The 24,127-nt window shown below is 44.9% G+C and overlaps 1 protein-coding gene across 1 annotated transcript in view; it reads right to left on the reverse strand.

Moving 5' to 3' along the window:
- ASTN1 (astrotactin 1) overlaps window positions 1-24,127 on the reverse strand; it is a 281,866-nt gene that overhangs the window by 128,602 nt on the left and 129,137 nt on the right. Inside the window, exons 3-8 of the mRNA XM_081112186.1 lie at window positions 23,244-23,637; window positions 22,580-22,726; window positions 21,352-21,459; window positions 16,810-16,959; window positions 15,453-15,620; window positions 6,733-6,817 (exon numbers count right to left, since the gene is read on the reverse strand). Coding sequence (XP_080968312.1) covers window positions 6,733-6,817; window positions 15,453-15,620; window positions 16,810-16,959; window positions 21,352-21,459; window positions 22,580-22,726; window positions 23,244-23,637 — 1,052 coding nt within the window. The remainder of the gene's footprint in view (window positions 1-6,732; window positions 6,818-15,452; window positions 15,621-16,809; window positions 16,960-21,351; window positions 21,460-22,579; window positions 22,727-23,243; window positions 23,638-24,127) is intronic.

Raw genomic sequence — 24,127 nt, forward strand, 5'->3', positions numbered from 1 at the left:
TTCACCTCGCTGCCCCCCTATTTCCCAATCAGTAAAATGCAGGCATCCTTTAGGATGTACTCAGCTTCTAGTCTACAAACTAGTTCTTATTTTCATTGGAAAGAATGGTCCTCTGGTAAGCGATGCCCTCCCGAGGAGTCTAGAGACACCACATCTTGCTTAGGAAGGGCTCTGAGTCTGCCTGTGCTTCAGAGTCAATGGTGGGCCCTCTCATAGACCTATGAATTTAAAAGCTATGGGGCAGGTCAGAAATCGGTATTTTAAATAAGTTCCCAGCTGATTCTTAAGTGTTTGCTCTATGAATTGGCCTCAGGGAGTCACATTGACTAGGGCAGTTTTGCTCATATATCGTCCTGAGTAACCAGGTTAAGAGGGAGCAAAAGGCATTGCCTAAAATGACACAGCCATGTCAGGGTTGGCACTAGCTCATCAATTGTCTGTGCGAATTAGGAAAAGGTGCCCATCAGCACACATACAGCCTTTGTCAGAGCTCCCCCACCCGCAGTGATGCACATGAACTAGTTTAGGCTCTCGCTTGCCTTCCCAGCCAAATGTCTATCTGCCATGAATGGAGTGTAACTCTGTGCCAGCTGACTGACCACACACTTTTTGTGAAAATGGATCAAGTTAAACATGTTTTCACTTAAGCAAAACTGCCCTAATCAATGTGACTTCCTGAGGTCAATTCATAGAGCAGAGAATAAAGTGTGGCCTTTCCCCAAGCCACCTGGGTGACCTGAGCCCATGAAGCAGGACACGGAGGCCCCAGTAGGGGGAGCTCTACTGCCCACCCCTCCATTCCTGCCTGATCACTAGGGAGGGTCCGATCTCCTTCTATGCCCCAAAGTTTCAGCTGGAATCAGGCAACAGCAGGGGCTTCTGGAGAGAGAAGAACCTGGGGACTTGAGGTTGAATTCTAAGTGTTTTCTTCCTTTGTTTTGACATTGAAATTGGTGGGATAAAAGACAGGCACACTTACATGAACTTCTGAGAAGAAGAAGGAAGTAAAGAAAAAGGGAGGGAAGAAAAGAAGAATGAGAAGTAACGGGCCATACAAATACACCGGAAACCCTTGTTAGGAATAAGTGAATAAGTTAGGAATCATTAGAAAAAGTGACACACACATGTGAACACACACATACACAAACACACAGAAACAGAGGAAAGGAGAATAAAAAGAGCTAATGAGGAGATAATCCCATTTGGACATGGCATGGCAATGACCAGAGCTGGGCACAATCAGGTCAGCTGCCTGTGGGGGTGGAGGGCGCCCAGAGATAAAGGGGCAGCAGCAGGCTGACCAGCAAATCTTGTCTGAGGGGCTGGAGCAAGGTGAGTGGCATCAGTGACACAGGCATGTGGGCAGGGGAATAAAAGCCAGATAATGAGCTAGAAATGAGGAAAGTCAGAAAATGTCATCTGTCACATAGGACTGCTTGTCTCCATCTGAGTCACATTTGAAGAGAAGGGACAGGTCACAGAAGGCCAAACACTGCCCAAGACCAAGTTTGGCATCAGAGTAAGGGCTCAGCATTCTCATCACCGGCCTACAATGGCTTAGCATTTGCACTTTTGGAAGTTCCTGTTCATTTTTAAGTGGCCATGAGAAGCAAGGATGAGTTTGGGATCATTTTGAATAATCCATGGAAGCTGATCTCTGCTCAAGCCCCAGGACCTAAGCAAAGGCACTCTGCCCAAGGCCACTGGCCACTGTTCTGTGAGCGGACAACAGGAAAATGTCAGGGGCATCATTCAGGCCCAAATAGAACCACCTCCTGCCAAGCATGAGCAAGACAGAGAGACTGAGGCCAACCATGACAAACAGCACCTCGCTCTCCGGTGGAAAAGGAAACTAAACTCCATGGTGGGGCACTGGCTCCACATACAGAGTTAGAATCCCTAAGCAGTCATTCTGAGAGGGTGAGCAGCAGGGAGGAGCTGCAGAAGCAGGACAGAATGATAAGATCCTGGGACAATGGAAAGGACGTATTCAGGCAGCGTGGGCTGTGTCTGTGTGTGTATATGTGCATACGTGTGTGTGCACCTGTGTCCATGTGTGTGCATGTGCACTAATCTGGAGACGTCATGGAAATTGTGTTGCCTCCTGAGTAGGCGGTATGAGGAGGAGGTGTGCTGATGAGCAGGGCCTTTCCTGACATCAGCTCCTAACACCTTGGAGAAATACCTGTTCATTTCCCACAGCAGGGCCCACCCCCTCTCATGAATTATCGCTCTATCACCATCCTTCAGCACGGAAAGCGAGTGATATGCGATAGGTCTCTCGGGCGGAATCTCCTTGGAGCTGCCCTCTGTATCAGAGATGCCAGAATAAGAAATCAGACTATTATTTACCGGGAATCTTCACATGCATGAATTTAATCTAATACTGGTGTTTTGGAAAATGTTATCTAGAGGCCCTTGGGTACACTTTTAATTTAACAAAAAACCACTAGTATAGTCTTCCTTAATATTCTCTAAAGTAGCTAAATAAATTTATTTTTCATCCTCTAATATTTTCATATCAATCTCTTTTGCCTCCTCCACCCTCGTTTATTGTTTTCACTTCTCATCTGTGAAAAATTTCAATTTGTCCTTGTTGCTCTAGCAAATAAATATCAAAGAGACCCTAACTGGCCCTGGCTGTGTGTACGCAGCCACGGAGATGGGAGGCCTAGGTGCTGTTCAGTGAATTCACACAGGTTAGACAGACACATGGCAAAGCCCAGGGCTGGGGAAGGACCCTTCCATCCTGGCCCTCTGTCAGGCAGCAGAGTCGCCAGGTTGCTGTGGCAGGAAATAATTTTGTTGCCAACCTCACGGACCAAGGATATAACTTCAAGCATGCATGTTCTTTTAATAACTCACGAGAAATGTCACCCATAACTTTATTATATCCTTTTGAAGCTATTTTTCCTTTTAGTGAATAGGAGCTTCTTGTGTAAGGAGCTCAGTGACTTTACAAGCTTCCACCTGAATCCTGTCACCTGGGTGAGCTACAGTGACTAGCTCCCCACCCAGATACCCATGTGAATGCCTCACCCTCCTAGCTTCTCCTTGGCCGTTTTTGGCAGAACAAGAGTCAGCAAAAATGGTTGCAACCCATTTGATTCACATGCCTTGCACATATGGTCCCCGGTTCTGTCATTATTTGCCGTTTTGTCTTAACAAATTTTATCTACAGGGTAATTTTAGGTCTATACTTTACTTACAGAATCCAGATCAATAAAAATTTAGATAGTCTCAAGAGGTTTTATATGTGTTAGCTGTAGTTTCTGTTTTCTTTTTAGGATTAAATTATTTTGAGGGGTTCAGAAAGACAATATAAGAAAATACCCCACAAAATATACAGACACCTTGGAACTTCTCCATCCTGCTACCAATTCTGGAGGCCTGTGCCCAGAACTTCAATGTCCAAGAGCAAGAGCTTGTGGAGATCTAGTCCCCACCTTCTCAGCCTCTCCTGCCTCAGTAAACCGTACTCTTAAGCCAAATTGAGCTGTTTACTTGCCATTCCTAGAAAACCATGCTGCTTCTGTCTCCCTGCCTTAACATAGGCTGTTCCCTCGGCCTAGCACTACCTTTGTTTCCATTCAATAGAGGACTTCAAAATCTAACTTTTCCATGAAGCCCATTCCAGATTCTCCCACCTCACATAAATTACCCCTGAAGCCATAATCCCACAGACCTTTGCTCCCCATTAACAGTTCTTATAATTCACTGTAATTTTTTCTTGTGTGCCCATTTATCTAGATACTAGTTCTTCCACAGCAGACATCACATCTTCCTTCTTATAATTAGTAACCTAGTTTATTCATGGCTACAATAGGTAATGGAATGAATCTGTGTTAAAAACACGAATGAGCAAGAGAATAAATGGCATGTACTGGTGAAAGGCTTTCTATAAACAAACCAGTGTGTGCAGGCACACACACACATGCATACACATGCATTTACATGCACACAAACAGCCTCACATGTGGGTCCAGATAAACCGGAGCATGAGGCAGAAGCTGAATAAAGGTGAAACTCCTGTGCCCCATTTATAGTTTTTTTTGTATTATGTCCTTGATCAATTTTCCTCCTTGTCTAAAAGTCATGAATGCTTACTGATATCTTTCCCTAGGTATATTAACCAAGATTTTTCCCAAGGGAATTCCTTTTAACTATTACTAGCCTAGGATCTGCCAGTTCTCAAAAGAATGTTCAGCTGTTTTAATGTACGCAATCTGAGAATACTAAGTGAAAACATAAATACTCACACATACTTACCTCCACCTTCTGGAATGTTAAATAAAATATTCAGGAAAAGGAGGCCTACCATTGATTTTCCCATCATACCCCAATACGTATCATTAGTTGGCAATCTGTCAGGCAGTTATCAAGTCAGGTGACAGTCTTCCCCTTCAAATCAATTTAGATTACTTTTGTAAGAATCATTTAAGGAAGCGTGGCATCGAGTCTGTGATTTAAATAAAGATGTATGACATCTTCCACTTTTCATTTATCTTGTCATTTTATGAGGAAAATGCAGTCATCTGTCTGGCACTATTTTATATACACATAAACTCATGCTGCTTATCACTCTGGTTCCATTATCCTGAAGATAGTCACCCCCCGCCAACAATTGCTCCATTATTTTATTAGTGTCCAAAATGAGACCACGTAGACAGTGATGATCAGAGAATAATGGGAATTAGAGATAGAAATGACAGATTAGGTCTCCTTGTCTGTTTCCTGGGGCTAATGTTCCTGTCAGTCAGTACCTCAGTGCTTCAGCCTGTATTATTTTAAATGACACCAACGTGGAGCTTCCGCCATTTCCCTGGAGGCTTTTGTCTACATCCTAAAGACTGTCTCTACACACAGCCAGAGGGAACAACAAAGCCGTGTGCAATTACCAAGTGAGGTCAGGCCCATCCACACATGATTTGTCTACAAGGCAAAGGATGTGGAGGCTTGAGTCATTAGCCACCAAATCCAATCACTGCAGAGAGCCAGTATGGATCATGCAGGGCAGAAAGCGAAATGACATTTTGCCATTGTTTTCTTCAGTAAGAAGTTTGCAGGCTAAGAGACAGAGAGCTGGTTATCCATCACCCTTTACAATATTTTACTCAATAAGAATCACAGCCAACTGAGATTCTATTCCTCCATAAGCAAAAAGCCTGGCTCCCCAGAAGCTATGCAAATATTTCAGAGACCCTCTTTATTCAGACCCTAAAGGGCATCTGCTAGCCAAGTCCTCTACCCTCCTGGCCAGTCTTTCCACAACATGCCACCTCATTTGCATTCACCCTCCTACAAACACCTTTCTCTGACTTTTGTGGACAGCCTCTCTGACAGGATCTCAAGTTCAGTGGAAAAGGAGCAATCCCTCAATTTCACTAACAGAAACATTTCATGGCATTCTGACTTCCCCAGGCTTTCTGACCCGTGACTCAGAGTTCCTTTCTCTACCTTCATTCTCTCTTGTCCTTATCCCTCAACCTCAACCCGTTCCAGAACATTTGCCCTCTCCTAACATCTACGGGCATCTATCATGCCCTGACTTAGTCATCAGCTGGCCAAGTTCTCTGTGTTGAGTTCTATCCCTTCATCATAAATCATTCCCCTGAGCTCTTCAATCATTTTTATTGCTCTTCTCCAAACTCTCACCCATTCGTCTCCATATTTATTACTCTGAGAGTCCAGAACTATATCCAATATTATAGGCTTGGTCTCGTCAGCATCACGCAGAGGGGGCCCAGTGCCCCACAGCAATGAGTGACATGACGGTGGCTTCTTTTCTCCATCCTGTCCTGCAGCAAACACATTTCTAATCTGCACTCCAAGCAATCACTCCGAGAGAGCTTTTGCTTTGATTTCTCTTTAGTTTTCCCTGTTCCATTGATTGTTGTTATTAGTTAGTGTTTATTAAGCTCTTTCTCCTTGTTTTCTTCCACAACCCAGCCAATGCAGAAAGCAAGCTCACAGCATCCAAAACAAAACACAAATATGCTCTCAAAAAGCAATAGGAGGAGGACAATGGTGATGGTTACACTATAATGTGAATGTACATAATGCTACTAAATTGTACAGTGAAAAATGGTTAAAATGGTGAAATTGATACTATGTATATTTTGTCACAATAAAAATTCATAAAAAAAAAGAAAGATGCAATAGATAACACTTTTATCCCAGTCACGTGTTCTTGGGGGAAAGCAAAGGTCTCACATAAAATTGGTAACATGGGATCAGGCAAAGAATACTATTACTCAACACCAAGCACACCCTGGGTCCTTGCAATGGGCCCCTGCTGATAGTCCCCATGAAAACAAGTTTCCACTCAGGACAGTCTCACAAAGCTTGTCAAGCCTGGGAGAGCTATATGGGAGTCCTAGTGGCTTCACGTGCCTCCAACCAAATCAGCAGCCACATTCTGCCAGTGGGATCCTTGTGGCTGGCGACGCTATTACAAGAAGGAGAGGGACAGCTTGGCTTTCAAATCCCAGCTGAGGACTGTGAGTCAGAGACGTCATCTCTGAATTTGTCAATGGAGAGGAGAAAAAGCTGATAGGTACGTCACTAAGATGGTATAAATACGGAAACACAGCATGACATTTTTACCCATTCGCTGTTCAGAATATAACCACCCTTTAGCTCTGTCTCCCTACATGTGGTGGCTCCACCTCAGGCCTGTGTGACAGAGGGGTTACATCTGGGGACTGGCTACCATGCCATCCCCTCACTTACCCCTGGTTGGTCCCCCATTCATTCCGAATGCAAAGGTGCTTGTGTACTGGATCCTTCATGTAACCTTCGTAGCAGAGGCATTCCCCTTAGAGGCAGGGTAAGGAGAGAGAAAAAGAAACATAAGGGAATTGATTAACATGTCTGTTTTGGGGAAAATTAATATGAGACAATCAAACTTGGACTCTACAGTGACACGGATGAGACCATTAAGTCCCATGATGTCATACATTTTGTTTCCACTGCCCACATGAATGAACACACTACCCATCCCTCCAAGTTCCGCCATGTGATAATGTTCACTACCAGAGAGAGCTAACATTGACAAAGCACCTGGTATACATGTCTTGTAAACACAAAACCTGGGAACTCTTTGAGCAGAGGGACTTGTTCATATTTATTTCCTCGGTGCCCATTACACTGCCAGACACACTTTCGACGATCAGTAAATGTTTAGAGTGCTTAGTGAAGTGGGGGGATAAGGACACATTTGTAATACCTTAATCAATAAAGAAAAAAATATTAAAAAAATAAAGAGTGCATAGTGAGTTATTTCATCAAACATTTCTAAGAATCTTGAAAAGCAGGTATTATTGACTATGCTATACAGATAGGGGAAACTGAGGCTCAGAAAATTAAGGGACTTGGAGACAGCCTGTAAATGGCAAAGTTAATATTTCAATCTATGTCCGTCTGACTCCAGGTCTATTTTCCAATCATGCCGTGCTGCCAGTCCACAGAACAACTACTATACAGGAGGCCACTTAAACTAATTATGGTTTTATAGGGACTCTGGGTTTTAGTTTTTAAGTGAAAAAAGATAATCATTTTGGCTGCTAAACAGAAGGCTCACTCACAATTCTATATTTGTTTAGGATATTACTATGCTTCATTATCATTAGTTACCCCATTAGTATACCAAGAGGCCTACAATCCCCATGAAATTATATGCTAAACTGCATATATATATATATACATATATATATATGCATCTTCCTGCCAAAAATTTCATAACTTTCATCAGGTTTACAAGTATATCCAAAAGCCCCACAAGATTAAGAACCATTGCTCTGCTTAGCTCTAATCTTGAATATTGTTGCTGCTTCCTCATATTAATAATTCCTTATGCAATGCTATGAATCCCTACACTACAAAGACCAGTTCCACTAAAGCACTTGCATTAACTCTTTTACAGGCTGATTATTTCATTTGTAGGGTGTGATTTCCTGAAATGTGTAAATAATAAAGGGGCTATGCCCTAAGGTAGTGAGGGCGAACCTTTTGAGCTCGGTGTGTCAGCATTTTGAAAAACCCTAACTTAACTCTGGTGCCGTGTCACATATAGAAATTTTTTGATATTTGCAACCATAGTAAAACACTTATATTTTTGATATTTATTTTATATATTTAAATGCTATTAACAAAGAAAAATCAACCAAAAAAATGAGTTCGCATATCACCTCTGACACGCATGTCATAGGTTCGCCATCACTGCCCTAAGGAGACCAGGGGCATACAGTTTCTGTATCTCCCTTTTAAGAGACACTTAACAAGGATATTAATAGAATAATAGCTTTGAGTGATCTTTTCTCTTTTCAAAGAAAAAAAAACAAGGCAAATGAAGTGTTGAGGAAAAGAGCTGAGTAGACTCTGAGAAGGTGTTTACAGAATCTTAGCTCAACTATTCATTTCAAGATTGACCTATAAATCACTGTCCATCAGCTCCTCACTCCCAGATGGCAGGCATTTTCTTCCCCCACACCTGCTCAAGGTGCTGAGGGGTGCAGTGAAAATGAGTCATTTCTTAGTTAGTGGGGAGTCAAAAGAAACCATCAGGTTAGTAACTTTAGCAAATTCAGGCTTTCACATGGGCTATCTCCACAATAGACTACAATCTACCGGCATCAGTGGTACTGAGCGCAGGCAGCTATGAGTTGAACACAGGAAAAAACAGCTTAAAATTAGACAGCTGATAAGGCTTTCAAATGAAGGCTGTTTGTATTAATTCCAAAGAAAGCATGAACTCTAGGCTATAAGCTAGACAAGGGCAAGAACAATGTCAGCTTTCCCCCATGTGAGTAAGACTTTTATAAATACTGTGGAATGGAATATAATGAAATTAATTAATTTGCCCTAAATTTAGAGATAACACCACCACCACCACCACCACCACCACCACCACCACCACCACCTCAGCCAAGATGCAAATATCTAAGCCAGTTAATGGTTCTAGGGCCCAGCTATGTTTCTCCCTAAAGGAGATAATTTCCCAACTGTCCTCGTGGACATTAGACAAGAGATGATATTACAAATAAGAGGTAACCTCAAAAGGCTGTCAAATCCATCACTCTACTCTGACTCTTAGAATGGCCTTGGTTGGATACCGTGCCTAGAATTAAGGACTGACAAAAAAGGGAGTCCTTCTTCTACATTTGATATCTAGTTACAACAAAACTTGTAAGAGTAAGTGCAGTAACAATTCAGAGTTCAAGCAGAGCCTGATTTTCCTAATGATGCCAATATCTACCATTGGTAGGCACATCTACATTTCTCAAACTGCCTTCACAGTCATTATCTCCTTATGAGGTTTCCTTCACTCACTCCTATGTAGGGAAACACTGCTGACAACAGATAAAGCTTTTCTCTATATAATGGCATATGCAGATCAAAGTCAGAGCAACAGAGACATGTTCAAACACATCAGGATAGAGTTTGAGGATATCCAAAAGCTGCCTCTCAATGATCATTTCTGGAACCCACCAAACTTGCGTCTTCTGTATCCCTTCTCAGAACCAGTTTGGCCATCTAGACTGTAGGGAGATCAGACTTGACGAGGAAAGTTGCTATGGCAACCCACTACAAAATCTTGACTTTAAGAGGGTTGTCGTGCAAGCACAAGCTCCTACTGGTAGCTGTGAATTTTAAAGACCCCACAAGGATATTGGATGCCCTCCTAAGCTAGAGGTGTTACAGTCTCTGCATCTGCCGCGGCAGATGGCGGGGAACACATGACGTGCTGACTCTGTGGCAGTATTCATAGGATCCAATGGAAAGGGGTGTCAAAGCCACAAATACGTGTCCAAACAGGATGGATGCCCTCACAGGCAACCACACCACCAGAGGGCAGAAGCCCACCAGGAGGTGATCTGTGCGCCACCTGGAGATGGCCACACTGATCTGTGCTTGGTCACCTGAAGGCTGACACCTCGAGGGACCTTGTATGATGGGTAGCACCTTTGCCATTTCCTGCTTACAGTTGAGGACTGAGGCACCAATCTCATGGAAGGATTAGAGAAAGACCTTATAGCTAGGACTTCTCACACATGACTGGGTTCACCACACATTCTCTGTGAGTTAGATACAAAGGAAAGCTATAAGTTCTGAGTTCCCTCTCTCCTTCAGGTAGATGAGGGCTTTCATAAGATGGAATTGGGTGTGTTTTCTCTAAAAAGGGCAATTCTTGCAAGATGTGGACTTGGGTAATATCTAACTGCCTTATCTCCTTCCTTGTGGAGATATCAGGCAAAAGCCAGGCCCAGAATCAAGCAATCCTGTGTGACTCTGGGAGGCCAGACAGAGGGCAATGAGCTCAACATACATCCTGAAGGCAGGTGTTTTAATCACGCCACAAAAGGATGCGTGTAGTGAGCGGGCACTCTAGGTGACAGGAACAAAATGAAGGCTGTGCTACCCAGCCAAATTGGTTTCAAAAACTAGAGTAAGCTAGAGGAAAGTAGGCAGTGGCTAAGAGCACAGAAAGAGGAGGGCTAGGTTGAGTCTGGAAAACTGGTCCAATGGCCTCACCAGATTTTACACATTTTTGCATGGTGGGGACTGGCTTATGGAAAGATCTGGGACAAAAGAAATTTAGGGACACATCTTGGGTGATGATTAAAACTTAATTGAGCTTGGAGGGCTGTGCTCCTGGCAGACCATAAACCTACATATCTTGAAATGAGAATGGGGGTCTGTGAAATTGAGCAGATGTGTGAAGTCTTCACAGCTGTCCACATGGCAGAACTGAGGCCAGGAAGGGAGTGCAGAGAAAGGTCACCAAAATCGTTGGTCTGTGTCTCCATAAAAAAATAATCAAACAAACCTACAACCACAACAAAACCCTTAGCAAGTACAGGAAAAGTCTACCTTTGGCTGGATCCAGCTGGGCGTAAAGCTTTACGACCTGAGAGCTTGTGGTTAGCCCAATTTGAGCAGAGACACACCTAGGATTCCAGATCTGGAAGGATCTGGAGAGAACATCAATATGCAGTTGGCAAAGGGCTTCTAGGCACTGAGTTAAGAACTTTAGCCACATTACGCTCCCCACCCCAATAGCACGGTTCCTAGAATGGCAAAGGGTGGCTGGAATGGAAAACAGATCAGCAAATAACCTCAGTCCAGGTTCTCCCATAGACTCCAGAAATATCTTCACAAAATCTATGAAACCACCCTCAATAAACTGGGTGGGAATGATATAAATGGTCACACAACAATGCTCCTTCTTGTTCTATCATTTTCTCTTTTCTAGTATATTAGTTTTCCATAACTGTCATAAACATTACCATAAACATAGTGGCTTAAAACAACATAAATGTATTATTTTGCAGTAGGTCAGAAATCTGACATGAGTCTCACTAGGCTATGTCTAAAGCAGTGATGGTGAACCTTTTGAGCTCGGCGTGTCAGCATTTTGAAAAACCCTAACTTAACTCTGGTGCCGTGTCACATATAGAAATTTTTTGATATTTGCAACCATAGTAAAACAAAGACTTATATTTTTGATATTTATTTTATATAATTAAATGCCATTTAACAAAGAAAAATCAACCAAAAAAATGAGTTCGCATGTCACCTCTGACACGCGTGTCATAGGTTCGCCATCACTGGTCTAAAGGTTGTTTTTGGACGCATTAGGGGAGAATCTGTTTCCTTGCCTTTCCCACTGTCTAGAGCAGTCATGGGCAAACTGCGGCCCGTTTGAAATGACTAAAACTAAAAAAAAAAAAAAAAGACCGTACCCTTTTATGTAATGATGTTTACTTTGAATTTATATTAGTTCACACAAACACTCCATCCATGCTTTTGTTCCGGCCCTCCAGTCCAGTTTAAGAACCCATTGTGGACCTCGAGTCAAAAAGTTTGCCCACCCCTGGTCTAGAGGGTGCCCAGATTCCCTGGTTCATGACCCTTCCCTCCATCTTCAAAGCCAGCTGGTGGAGTCCTGCCCATATCACATCACTCTGACCTCCTCTTCTACCTCCCTCTCCCAGTTTTAAGGACCCTTGTGATGACATTGGCTGTGTTTTAAAGGCAGCTGTTTAGCAACCTAAATTCCATCTACAACTTCAATTCATCTTTTCCATGTAATATACCACATTCACAGGTTCTAGAGGTTAGGACGTGGACATCTCTGGGGGCCCCTTATCCTGCCACACCTGGTATTCAGACAACTGTGCAGGTGATGAGCAGACACATGCCTAACTTTGGAAGACTTTGGAAGGATGCCCAGGGAAAGCTCCAGGCCCCAGAGGTGGCTCCTTTGCAGAGACTGAGTGCCTGTTTGTATGGAGAAGTATTCACGTGCCCTTGCCCAGTTCCACCCATCTCCATGGGCGGACCCCTCAGCATGGCTGGGAAAGCACATGTCCCAACACTATGACATTTCCCAGTGAGCTGTAGGATTACAAAAATAACGTCAACTTGACTTGCAGCCAATTCCCACACCCAGCTCGTTGGAGAAAGGCTCTAGGATGGAGTGTAGGAGGTGATAAAATTTTTTGCTGATGAGCATGTGGGATGACCACATCATCCCATGTGCCCAGAGAATCAAGGCGGAAAGAGGGAGCGTTTCTAATTCCAGCATTAATGAAAATAAAAGTCTCCGCACCATCATTTCTCAGCTGCTAACCCAAATGAAGACTCTGTGCCTCAGCTCTGTGGTGGGGTTTTGGTTCTTGTTTTCAGTCTCCCTCCAAAGCTTTCCAGTTGGAAATCCATTAATTGTCATGGATACTGGGAAGCCATTAGCAGGGGAACTGACCCACAGTCCATTTCAGCAAGGACTGGAAATGAGACATCTGGGAGGCACCAAAGATGGAACGGCAGCATCCCTGTGGACATTCAGCTTCCTGAGCTCCTGGCTAACGAAGCAGTGATGCTCAGTAATGGTGTTGTGTGTAAGTTTTGAATGACAAGTGTGCTGGATCTGACATGGGAAACTGACCAGCCCTTTATAATCCCACATCTATTCTGCTTTAACGATAGAGCATAGACTCTACCAAGGGTCGCTGTGGGACTTTGGACAAGTCATGTGCCTTCTTGGGGAATTCGAGAATCGATCTAAAATAAGGAGGCAGTTTATCTCTGAAACCCCTCCAAGCTGCAAATTCTGATCCCTTCTTTCCACATGTTAATTAGTGCTTCCTGCTCTTAGAAACCTCAGAAGCTTCCAAAGCCTTCTGACAATTATGCTTCTCTGAGACATGAGTCTAACAACTGAGATTGTCCCAGGTTCTCATCATTCAAGTCTGTGGGGGGACCAGAGACTATCTCAGAGCATGGAGAGACCCCCACCTCTGAGATGACTCTTGTTTTCTTTCTTCCAAGCACAATGGATTTGGGTCTGGTGCACAGCCCATCTGTTTGGTTTGGTGTTTGCCTGACAGCGTGGGAAGAGCAGCAAGTAAGCACAGCCTTAGACATCAGATGTTCAAAATGCTGTACTTTCTCCTCCATATGGGGGCCTGGAATCTGCAATGGGCCCACGTGAAAACTTTTAGACCTAAGAAGGTGAACTTTAGATGTTGCAGTGACCCATTACCCCCCTCAAAACATAGAATAACCCTATCTAATAAAGAGGGAATATGCAAACTGACCATCACACCATCACAAAGATGGCGGCACCCATAGCCACAAGATGGCGGCGTCCAGTCCCCTCAGCCCCGCCGGAGTCCCCCAGTCCTTTCAGCCCTGCATGGGGGATGGGGGGTTGGCAGGTACACGGTGCAGCCAGACCCGCCCTCAGCCCCCCAGGCACCCAGGGCTGGCTAGAGGCGCAGGCAAGCCTGGGATGTCGGCTGCCCAGACGCTAGGCCAGGCCTGAAGCACAGGCAAGCCTTAGATGGCAATTGCCCAGCCACCCAGAGCCGCCTGAGGCTCAGGTAACCAGGGCTGGCTGAGGCTTGTGCTGCCAGAAGTGGCAGCAGCAGAGGTGTGATGGGGGCATCGCCTTCCCCTGATCACCAGGTCGCCTCCTGCCCCTGAGGGCTCCCAGGCTGTGAGAGGGGGCAGGCCAGGCTGAGGGACCCCTCTCTCTGGTGCATGAATTTTCATGCACCAGGCCTCTAGTCTATATATAAAGCCTAATATGCAAAGTGTCCCCTCAGGACACTTTGATCGCTTGCTATGTCATGTGCTTACCACCAGGGAACAGCACAGAACGAAGGAAGGCCCCAGCCAGCAGCCAGAAGGCCCTAATCACTGGCCAGGCCTAGGGACCCTACCCGTTCATGAATTTCATGCACCAGGTCTCTAGTGGACTATAACAGAAGGACTAAATGGACCTCCTGTACTCAATCTCAGTCCTAGCATCTAAAAAATGATGCATATCAGGTGTGTGTGTGTGTGTGTGTGTGTGTGTGTGTATAGGAGGGCTGTACATGAGGAATTGGCCCCTGCCTCCAGCAACATTTCTCTTGAGGGTTTTAGTTGTCCCTACATCCCTTTCCTTTGTTCTAAGGCATCAGACTACTTCTCTGGGAAAGATCTATTTGTGGTCCTGAATCTATTGGAAACAAATCTTACAGAGATGACTGTAGATGCCTCCTTCCACAGTGAAATGCAAAACCTCCTGGAAGGAGGGACCCATACTGCTGGACCTCTTGGCGCTTAAGCACTGAGGTCCTGATGTATGACATTGAATGTGGACCCTCTCAGTGAAGCCCCTGCCCAATTTGATGATATAACACCTGAAAGATGTCTATACCCTTTGGACCAGTAATCCTCTTTTAAGATTTATCGGGAGAAAATAACTTCAAATGTATCCTGCAGTTATATGGAAAGATATTCAGTTTAGTAGTATTTATATAAATTAAAAATTTTAAGATCCTAATTGTCAAATAAGAGAATTATTTAAATGAGCATTAATATGCACACACATAGGGATACCAAAAAGCCATTAAAAAATTATACTACTGAGGATTGTTTAATGTTCTGGAAAACTTTCATGATAGAATAAGTGAAGAAGAATAAAGAAAACACAACTGGACTTTGTGTGCTTGCAGGCCTCTAAACATCATGCATAGACAAAAAATAGAAGAGGGGACATGAAAATTTTAAAATGATTTCTGCAGGAGACAGAATTATAGATGATTATAACTTTCTTCTATAAGCTTTGCTAGATTTTTCCAAAATTTCTACAATAAACAAGCATAAGAAATCTAGCCCTAGTATTGGATATCCCGACTGGATGGCTAATGGGCTGTGGATATCATCCCAAACTGATCTGTGTGGCCAGGGGCTACAATTAGGATGCTCCCCAGGCTTCTGCCAGAAGATGACCCCACCTTTAAAGCCAACATGCTCAGGGGCCCACGATGTTGGCAGTTCGACCGGTCTAGGCTCCCAATTGCAGTGGGGTAATTGGGAGGGACTGCCTGGGTTTCAAAAAGGTGATTGCAAGAGGCATGATCTCTGACAGTTACCCGCTGCCCGGTGCTCCCGCCTACCAGTTTCGGGGTCACATTGGTGTTCACAGGGGTCCAGGAGCCGTCGGGCACAGAGGTCCATGGCCCACGGCCCACTGGAGTTCTGCTGAGAGAAGAGAACCACCTGGGCAGGGTTCAGCCAGTCACTAGCATCCAGCTGGCTCCCTTCCAGCAAGATGAATCGGCTCCCTGCAGGGGAGAGAGAGAAGGCATGCCCTGAGTGCACACAACACACACACACACACACACACACACAAACCCATACATACACACAAACACACACAAGCACACACGCAAATAGAAGACAAATACTCATACACAGAGAAACATACAAACACATAGAAGCACACTCTCAAAAATAAACACAGATACATATCCACACAAACACACATAAAACATATATACATATCCACACAGAAATATATACACACATACATATACACACACGCACACACAAACCTGCACACACAAAGAAACACACACATTCATGCAAGCACAAATACATACACACTCTCTGAAGATTAGCCCCAGTCCAAGGCCATTCCTTCTACTAGTTCTGGGCCATCATGAGCTGGTACCCAAGAAAAGTACCACCAAATGGAAGCAAGGCCACCCCTTGGATGTCTCACTGCATTGTCCCCTGCTGCCTTGCACCATGTCATGCCCACCAGGGTGGACCTAAGGGATACAGGGGCACAGCAGCTCTGTGATGGTCATGGCGCTGCTCCATCAGACCCGGCCACAGGCACTGGCACTCATCCAAGGACAAACTGGCCCCCTGACAGTGGGGACAGTCCCCACTTGTTTTCAGCCTTACAGCCACAAAGAAAACAGATTCTAGCAAGTCGCTCAGGTGCTCTGGCCTGAACTAATCCCAGAGCTCTCAGAACCTATATCATTCCTTCATTATAGTGGAGTCTCCTGGATTAGAGTAAATTGTTACGATGGAGTTCTAGTTAAGTTACTACAATTAGGAATTTCTCACCAGGGCATATCAAACTGAGGCACGGCTGACTCTGAAATACCTCTGCTCCTCCACTCAGCTTCTCCCCTATCAGGGGCTACAGGAATCTGTATCAACCTACCTGATCTGGGATGCTCTGCATTTTTCTACCAAGATGGGGGATACTGACAAACAACAGAAATGGGAAACGGAGTGTGCACAGAGAAGAGGTGACCTGTTCAGTATTTTTAACCTGCTTTTTGATTTCACAGTGAACAATCCAGTTTTGTCCTAAGCCTTATTTATCTGTGTTTATTTTCCCTTCATCTATAGTCACAGGTAACTATAACCATGACCCTGGCTTCTCTATACCCTCTTGCCGAACCCAAAACCTTCCTCACTGGGAAGGAAGCTGCATCTCAGAAGTGGGCTCACCATCAGCGATTAGGTGCTCAGGGACATGCAGGGTGATTTTGACAACGAGCGGGCAGCTGACATGGGAGGAGCACACCAGGCCGATCACACAGCTGCTGATGCTGATCAACATCAGGGTGGTCTTATTCACAGGACTTCGGGGAGAGCCCACTGAAAGCAAGACAAGCAAGATACATGGCGGTAAACATCTTTTAGTGAGAAGCCAACTTAGTCTTTTGCTGCCCAACCCAGCAAACAGGGGAGGCAGCTGGCAAACCCTGGCAACAGATGTGTGCAGCCACATGACCTCCGTGACATTCAGCCTCATGGAACACTATGGCATGGGTCAGAATCAGAGGGGACTTGGCCTACTTGTGGCCCTCAGGGTCAACAATGGTCAGTGGTGTTCAAGTCATCTGCAGTCCCCCTGGGCCAGGTTCACAAGAGAAATGATAAAGGAAGGCGTTCTCCCCCTGTCTGCACCTTGGCTGAGCTCCAACCTCTTGTTCAAGGGTGGCAGGACCCTGCTCGAACTCCCTGCACTTCCCACAGCTGTCCCAGAGGGCACTCTTCCAAATAAGCTCCTTCACTTCCCAGTAATTTCCTGAGCTTAAGGAGTTTGCACCTATTTTAATAGGTAGGAGTTCCTGCTCTGTAGGGTGTGGGTGGAGGTAACTGAGGCAAATCCACTCTGTATGAGTTGAGGATATCGCACCAGAAGGCTCTCCCCAGTCACTGGGTTAAGGTAACAAATGGAAGCTCAATGAGAAAATAATGGAGCTGGGGAATGAGAAACACTCCCAGTCAGATGGGGACAGGGATGGGAAGGAGGGGTTTTAGTGTGATTTTTGTTTGTTTTGGGTACCAGTGAAGATGATTTCACATGAAGGCAGAACAGATGTGGGAAAGGAAGAAAGCAAAGGGAGTTGCCAACAAAATATGTTGGTCCTTTGGACTTGTCTTGTGGTCTGTGTTAATATTTATTACTGATAGAAATAAAAGGCATCTGTGATATCTGAGAATATGCTGTTTTACGTACTTTTTGAAATTTTGAATATATACTTCCTTACAATAAATCTGTGTGTGCACAGTCACTAACCACTTTACAGGTAAGAAAATAGGTCTCAAAGAGATTAACCTCATAGTGACAGTTAACACTAACGAAGTATATTAAGTGTCAGGGACCAGGGACCAGGGTCTCGTGGCTCATATCACTTGACAATGACCATCTCATGAGGCAGCGCCACAGAGAAATAATATGTTAGAGAGGCCATAGGGCAGGTCCAGGGTCAAGCTGCTATTAGGAGTGGAGCCAGAACAGAGTGCAGGCCCAACTGAGTCTGAGCCCTAGCAACAGCCCGATCCCTGGGTCCATGGCTTCACCATCCTTTATGGGAGCAGGTTCCCCAAGTGGGTGTGCTGGCAGGGGCTGGGAGGCAGAGACCCTGGGGTTGGGGGAAGCAGGCAGCCTCTGGATCCTCTGTCCCTGGCTACCTGGAGATATTCTACTTAAGCTACTATCTCTGAGCATGGAGTCTATTTCTCCACACTTACTTACAAATTTGGACTCCTGGCCAAACCAGGCCTGAGTAGCAGAACCACTCCCAGCATGTCCCTCTGGCACTCAAGTGCAAATCCCAAACTAGACTCTCCACTTCCCTTCACCCCTACTCCCCTTCCTGCTTCACTGCTCAGCCAATGGCATTGCCATCTACTTGGTTTCTCAAGTCCTCATACTCCCTCATGTCCAACTCTGCCCACCCTCCCCACCACCGACACTAAATCACTTTTCATTCTGTGTTCAGACTTTCCCTCGCCCCCATTTCTCCCTCTCTGCTTATACTTATCATCTCACACCTGGGCAATGGCAATAGCCATCCACTTGCCTCCCTGCCTCAACCTCCCCCACCCTCACCTACCCTCCAGGCTGCCCTAGAGGGACCCTCCACCAGCAGAGGACAGGACAGTGATCTTTAAAGCCTTAACGACTCCGGCTGAAAGGTCAGGTCCAAGTCCTGTAGTCAAGGCCATGAGCTTTCTTCTGATCTTCCAGCCGTCCTTCCTGAGCAAACCACAGACCTGCACCATGAGCTTCACTCTAATAAACTAGTCACTTCTCTCCAACTAGACCCTTAAGTTTATGTCTCTGTGACTTTACGCATGTCACTTCCTCCCCCGTAGAATGCCATTTCATCACCTTGTCAGCCAGGTCTACACCTACTCTTCAGTCTCAGCTCAAACAACAGCACCCTGTAAACACTTCCCTGAAATGTTTAAGAACAAATTCTCACTCATTCCTTGTTGCTCCTCTAGCCCTCAGTACGCCCTGCTGTTACAGCTCTTCTCACACAGTGTTATCACTGTTACGGCCACTTTCCACTGCTCTCCTGTGTTGGCAGGAACTGGCTACCCATCTTCTTGTCTCTCTAGTTCTTCTGCTTATCAACCCATCATCCATCTAACTTCAGAATCTCCAGTCACTCCTAGGACCACCAGAACCAGAGCAGACTTGGTAACATGGCAAATGAGTGGTGATCCTGAGTTAGCCAGCTTGTTTCCCTGCTGTGTATTCATATCCCGGGTTACAACTGCCAGGCTGAAGTACTTTCACTTGCTTGAAAATACCCTGTTCTTTTGTACCTTTAAGGCTTTTTATACGCCACTTTCCTCTATTGGAATGCCCTTACCATAGGTTCTCCTCGTTCCATAAATTTTTTATATTGTATACAACCCAGGTGCAATTATTTTCTCCTTTTTATTTTTTGCCTCTAGTTGCTGCCAGGTAGAATGTACTGTTCTCACTTCCAAGTATTCATTTTCCTTTATTTATATTATTAAATTAAGACTTATCACCATGCCATGTTTTCATGTTTCTACCACCTATCACACAGCCTGACCCATGGCAGGTAGGTTATGAAATTTCTTGCTGGCCTGATTGATGTATCCAGTTCAATTGAACAAACACTTTCAAGCATCTATCAAAGGCCAAATCCTCCACTAGGCACTTTGGTAAAATAAATTAGGCATGCCCATCCCTAAGAAGCTTATAGTCTAGTTAGCAGCAATAAATAGTTGAGCTTGGTATTTAAAAGAAGTAGTCTTGTGCTGCATAGAAACTCACTCTAATTCATTATTATGGTCTTTCTCAAACAGGATTTTATTAAAGCAGAACACATTCTGCTTTGGTGTGGCCTGGGCTGATGAGCCCAGGTTGACTATTTCTTATATATAAATATGTAAGGAGGACCAGAGGGCCCACATTCTCTCCTCAGGGACACCAGAGCATCAGACATTGCATTGCCCAGAGCCCCATTGATCTCTCGAGAAAAATGTTAGGAAGAAGTTTTATACTGATCGCTGCAAAGCCTATGGAAACTGGAGCTGAGGACTTAAAAGGGCTTCCTCCAATCTCTGGGAAGAGTGCCCTCAGTATGAAAGGAACTCAAGTGTAGGCAGGAGGAGCCAACATGTAGCTGCCTTTTGAGGGCATTGGTTTTTGGTTGGGGAAAATTCTATTGGTCATAATATAATGTGATGTTACTCAAACATCATCCATGGTATCTCAATAGGCCCTTGCCCAAAGTTCTTTAAGATGAAGTGTTGTGGGAACCTGAGGCTGCCCTGTTGAGAATCCTAACAGCAACAATAGGAATTTCATAGACCTTTGCCGGTCAGCAAAAAAAAAAAAAAAAAAAAAAAAAAAAAGCACGTTTTAATATAATTCAATCATGACAGTTGCCCTGTTGTTAACCCATTTAATGTGAGGAAACGGAGGCTCAGAGAAATTGTTGTCCTTATCCAATATCACACAGCAAGCTGATTGGTGCTTGAACCCAGACCTCTCTCAGTGAGGATGGTGCTGCCTACAAGTCATAAGTAGCAGCCACAGATGCAGTAGCCACATCTGAAGCCACTAAACATCAGAGTGGAGTCACACAGGCAGTGAGTGCATGGAGGGACAACCCTATCGATGCTGAACAGAATAAATGAACTAACCTGGACCCTGCCAGGGGAGAGGAGGGAATTGGAGGTGTGGGCTCCAGTGATTCCACTGGGGAGGGGATTAAAGGGCAAATACCATTACACACATTTTTCAGGCAGGGCCTGGGCATTTTGTTTTCAATAAATTGTTCCTTAATTACCCTGCCCACCCCCATCCCTGCCTCACCCAAACCCAAGGCCAGTGTGGCCAGGTAAGCAAGAGTACATATCCTGTCCATTTTTTCACATATAACACACTTTATCAACTTTTTTTCCTATCTCTAAACAGCAAAATATGAGACTCCCGAGGCTTCCAGAAGGAATTGAGAGTCTTCTGACCAAGAAATAGCCTTTCAAACAACTTGGAAACCTGTTTGAGAGTGCCATTATCTGGGAGAGATGAGTCTCCAAAACAGTCCACTCTAGGCTCTTCTTTCTTCCTTAGGACACAGCACCACTTAGAGTCCAAGAATCATTCCGTAAACTGGCTTTGGAGCAGTGAGCCCACAACCCAAACCAGCACCTCTGCAGCTCCCTACCCTCACCTTCCCAGAGCTCCTCTCCCCGCACTTCGCTTCCTACCTCGACTGCGCCTCCGGCTCCGTGAGGGGTCAGTGTAGAAGGTCAGCTGGGGGTCATTTTCTGTCTCTGTGCCAGAATCCCCTTCAGGGTTCAGGAAGGCGGAACCAGCTGTAATGAATAGGACCATGGCAAAGAACATCTTCAGTCTTGTGTTCATGGCACCACACCATTGGACAAGTTCAAGATAAAAATCAATAAAAATGAGAGCAGGTTGACTGACAATGTGGGAGGAGTAACCACGGAATTGGAGCTTCCTGAGATACAGATTTATTGGAGAAATCAACTTTTATATGACATCAATCACTAAAGCCCTCCTTCCACCCAGCCCATGCTTCTACCAAGGAAGGCTATTGCTGACAGCTACCTACTGGGCAGGCCCGCATAGATGGTGGGTGGAAAAGGAAGAAAGGGAAACTTCCCTCATTCCAGGTCAGGCTTCTGGTTGATATGAGACTGGATTTATGCCTTAAGGGGCATATGTCTAGAAGCCTTAATATCTATAGGATATTATATTTTTTCTGGTTCTAGAATTTATATATATTCAATGTGCAGAGAGAAGATAATAAAGAAAAAAACACAAAAATATGTAAAAGCAACAACCCCGATGTCCCCTAAATCTTTTAAATCAGAGAAAAACTGATGTATACCAGTTTTTAACATTTGAGATATATATATATATATATATATATATATATATATATATATATATACATACATACACTGTCTGCCTTTTCTGATACAAAAACAGATGAACTTTATTAAATCTCCCCTTAAAAATGGCATTCAACTGCACCTTCTCTTTTATGACCTCATTTTTTCCCATGTCATGTAAATGAGAGGCCAACTTTCCATATTAACAGGTACAATCTCTATTGTCGTAAATGACTGCGTGGTTGGCCACTGGACAGGAGACAGTGTGCAGGCAGTTAACCAGTTCCCTCTTCATAGACACTGAAGCTATTTCCAATTTTCCTCTCTTTTAAACAATGTGATAAAGAGTCTCTGACAACCATATATGCATATTTTTTCTAATTATTTCCTAAGGGTACATTCTTTTTGATGAAATTACTTGGGCATCAGGTTTATATATTATTTGAGTTTTTTGGTAACTCATACTCAATAGTCCCCCAGAAAAGATTGCATGAGAGTGGTGGTTGAGTATATTAAGGGTCCTGCCTCCACCAATAGGAAGGAATCTACCTGCATGCCCCAACCTCAGACCGGGTACCTCGCGCCTTGTTGTTGATCCGCTTCCTCTGGCTGCTGGAGGTGTGCGAGAGCAGTGTGGCCTGCTGGTGGTTGGAGTCCACAGGGCTGGTGGCGATGATGTTATCTTTGTACTTGTTCATCAGCGACAGCTTGGCATTGTCACTCCCTGTGTAAGAAAAGGTCAAGGCAAGAACTTTGAGAGGAGAAGGTCAGAGAAAGTGAGAGCGAGGGAATCTGCATAAACCAAGGAAGTGGTTTTCACAGAATTAAAATAAGGAACCTTTCAAGTGAGAGGTTGGCAGAGACGGAAATACTCTGATTTCTAGGAGACCACAAAGTTACGAAAAGAATGAAGGAAAAGTAATTCCAACTGGAAGTTCAATTAAACTAATTCTGTGTGGATAGGGTCACCAGGTATGGCCCTTTAACTAGATACAGACTGTAGAATGTAATTTGAGTGTATTCACCCAGAACATGCTCTCTCATCACCACAGTCTGCACTAGTCTCTATTGTCTGACATCCAGCTCATTCACATGTTTGTGAGATCTGCTTGCTTTCTGAAAGCAGCTGACTTTGTAACCCCTGAGCAGCACAGGGCTACTTGATGGGCTTAGCATCAGGCCAGGTGCTATGGGAATCTGAGACAATGATGATCTAACCCCTATTCTTAAGGAGTTCCCACCTGGTGTGAGGTCCATGCCAGCCTTCTCATTGCAGCCCTGCAGGGAGTCGAGGGTGCGGGTGACCTGGCTGGCAAAGTCTTCCCCTCCATTCATGCACTCCCTCTGCAGGTGGTGGCGCAGGTCGGTGATGTCATACTCATAGCCATCCAGGATAGGTGTCTCCCGGATGCTCAGGGTGCCACTGGAGTTGTGGCCCTGCACACGGGCATTGCGCAGACTCTCCCGCCCATGCCCGCCGATCAGCACAGAGGGGATGTAGTGGATCTCATTGGCCGCCTCAGCGCTGGCACTCTTCTGGGGCTGGGGGACCCGGCGGCGTTTACACCAGCGGCGGCGAGTGTACAGGATCATTACCAGGCATAAGATGGACAGCAGCAGCGCGATCATGCCACCCTGGAGAGAGAAAGCAGATGGAGGCAGGGGATGGTGAGCTGGTCCCTCAGAGAGGCATCGCCCCTCTGCTACCACCACCAGTCACTCACTAGTTCATTCATTCAGGTGCAAGAAGCACTTGTAACAAGTGTCACTTAGCAAAAAGGGACAGTCTGCTGTAACCTGTGTTTGAGGTGAAAGAAAGATGGGACTGGGATGACCAATGCATCATTTCAAGTGTTCCACAGTCGCTTCCAACTTAGCAAACAATCTGAATAAAGACATCTTTGTGATTGTGTGTGTGTGTTTCAGCTTCAGAAAAAAGGGGAAGGGTTAGTCTGTTAAGGCAAATCTGATCCATGCAAAGCTACTTTCAGACCAATTCTTTTAGCAGTGTGAGGGGATCTGGTTTCTCCCTCTCTCACATCTGAAAATCAATTGTGTACATATTTTTACTCTGGCTCCACCAACAATCAGTGAGCCCTCTAAATTCGAAACCTCAGGTTCCCGA

The sequence above is a fragment of the Myotis nattereri genome (assembly GCF_964212035.1).
Source record: "Myotis nattereri genome assembly, chromosome: 18".
NCBI classification, from domain to species: Eukaryota; Metazoa; Chordata; class Mammalia; order Chiroptera; family Vespertilionidae; genus Myotis; species Myotis nattereri.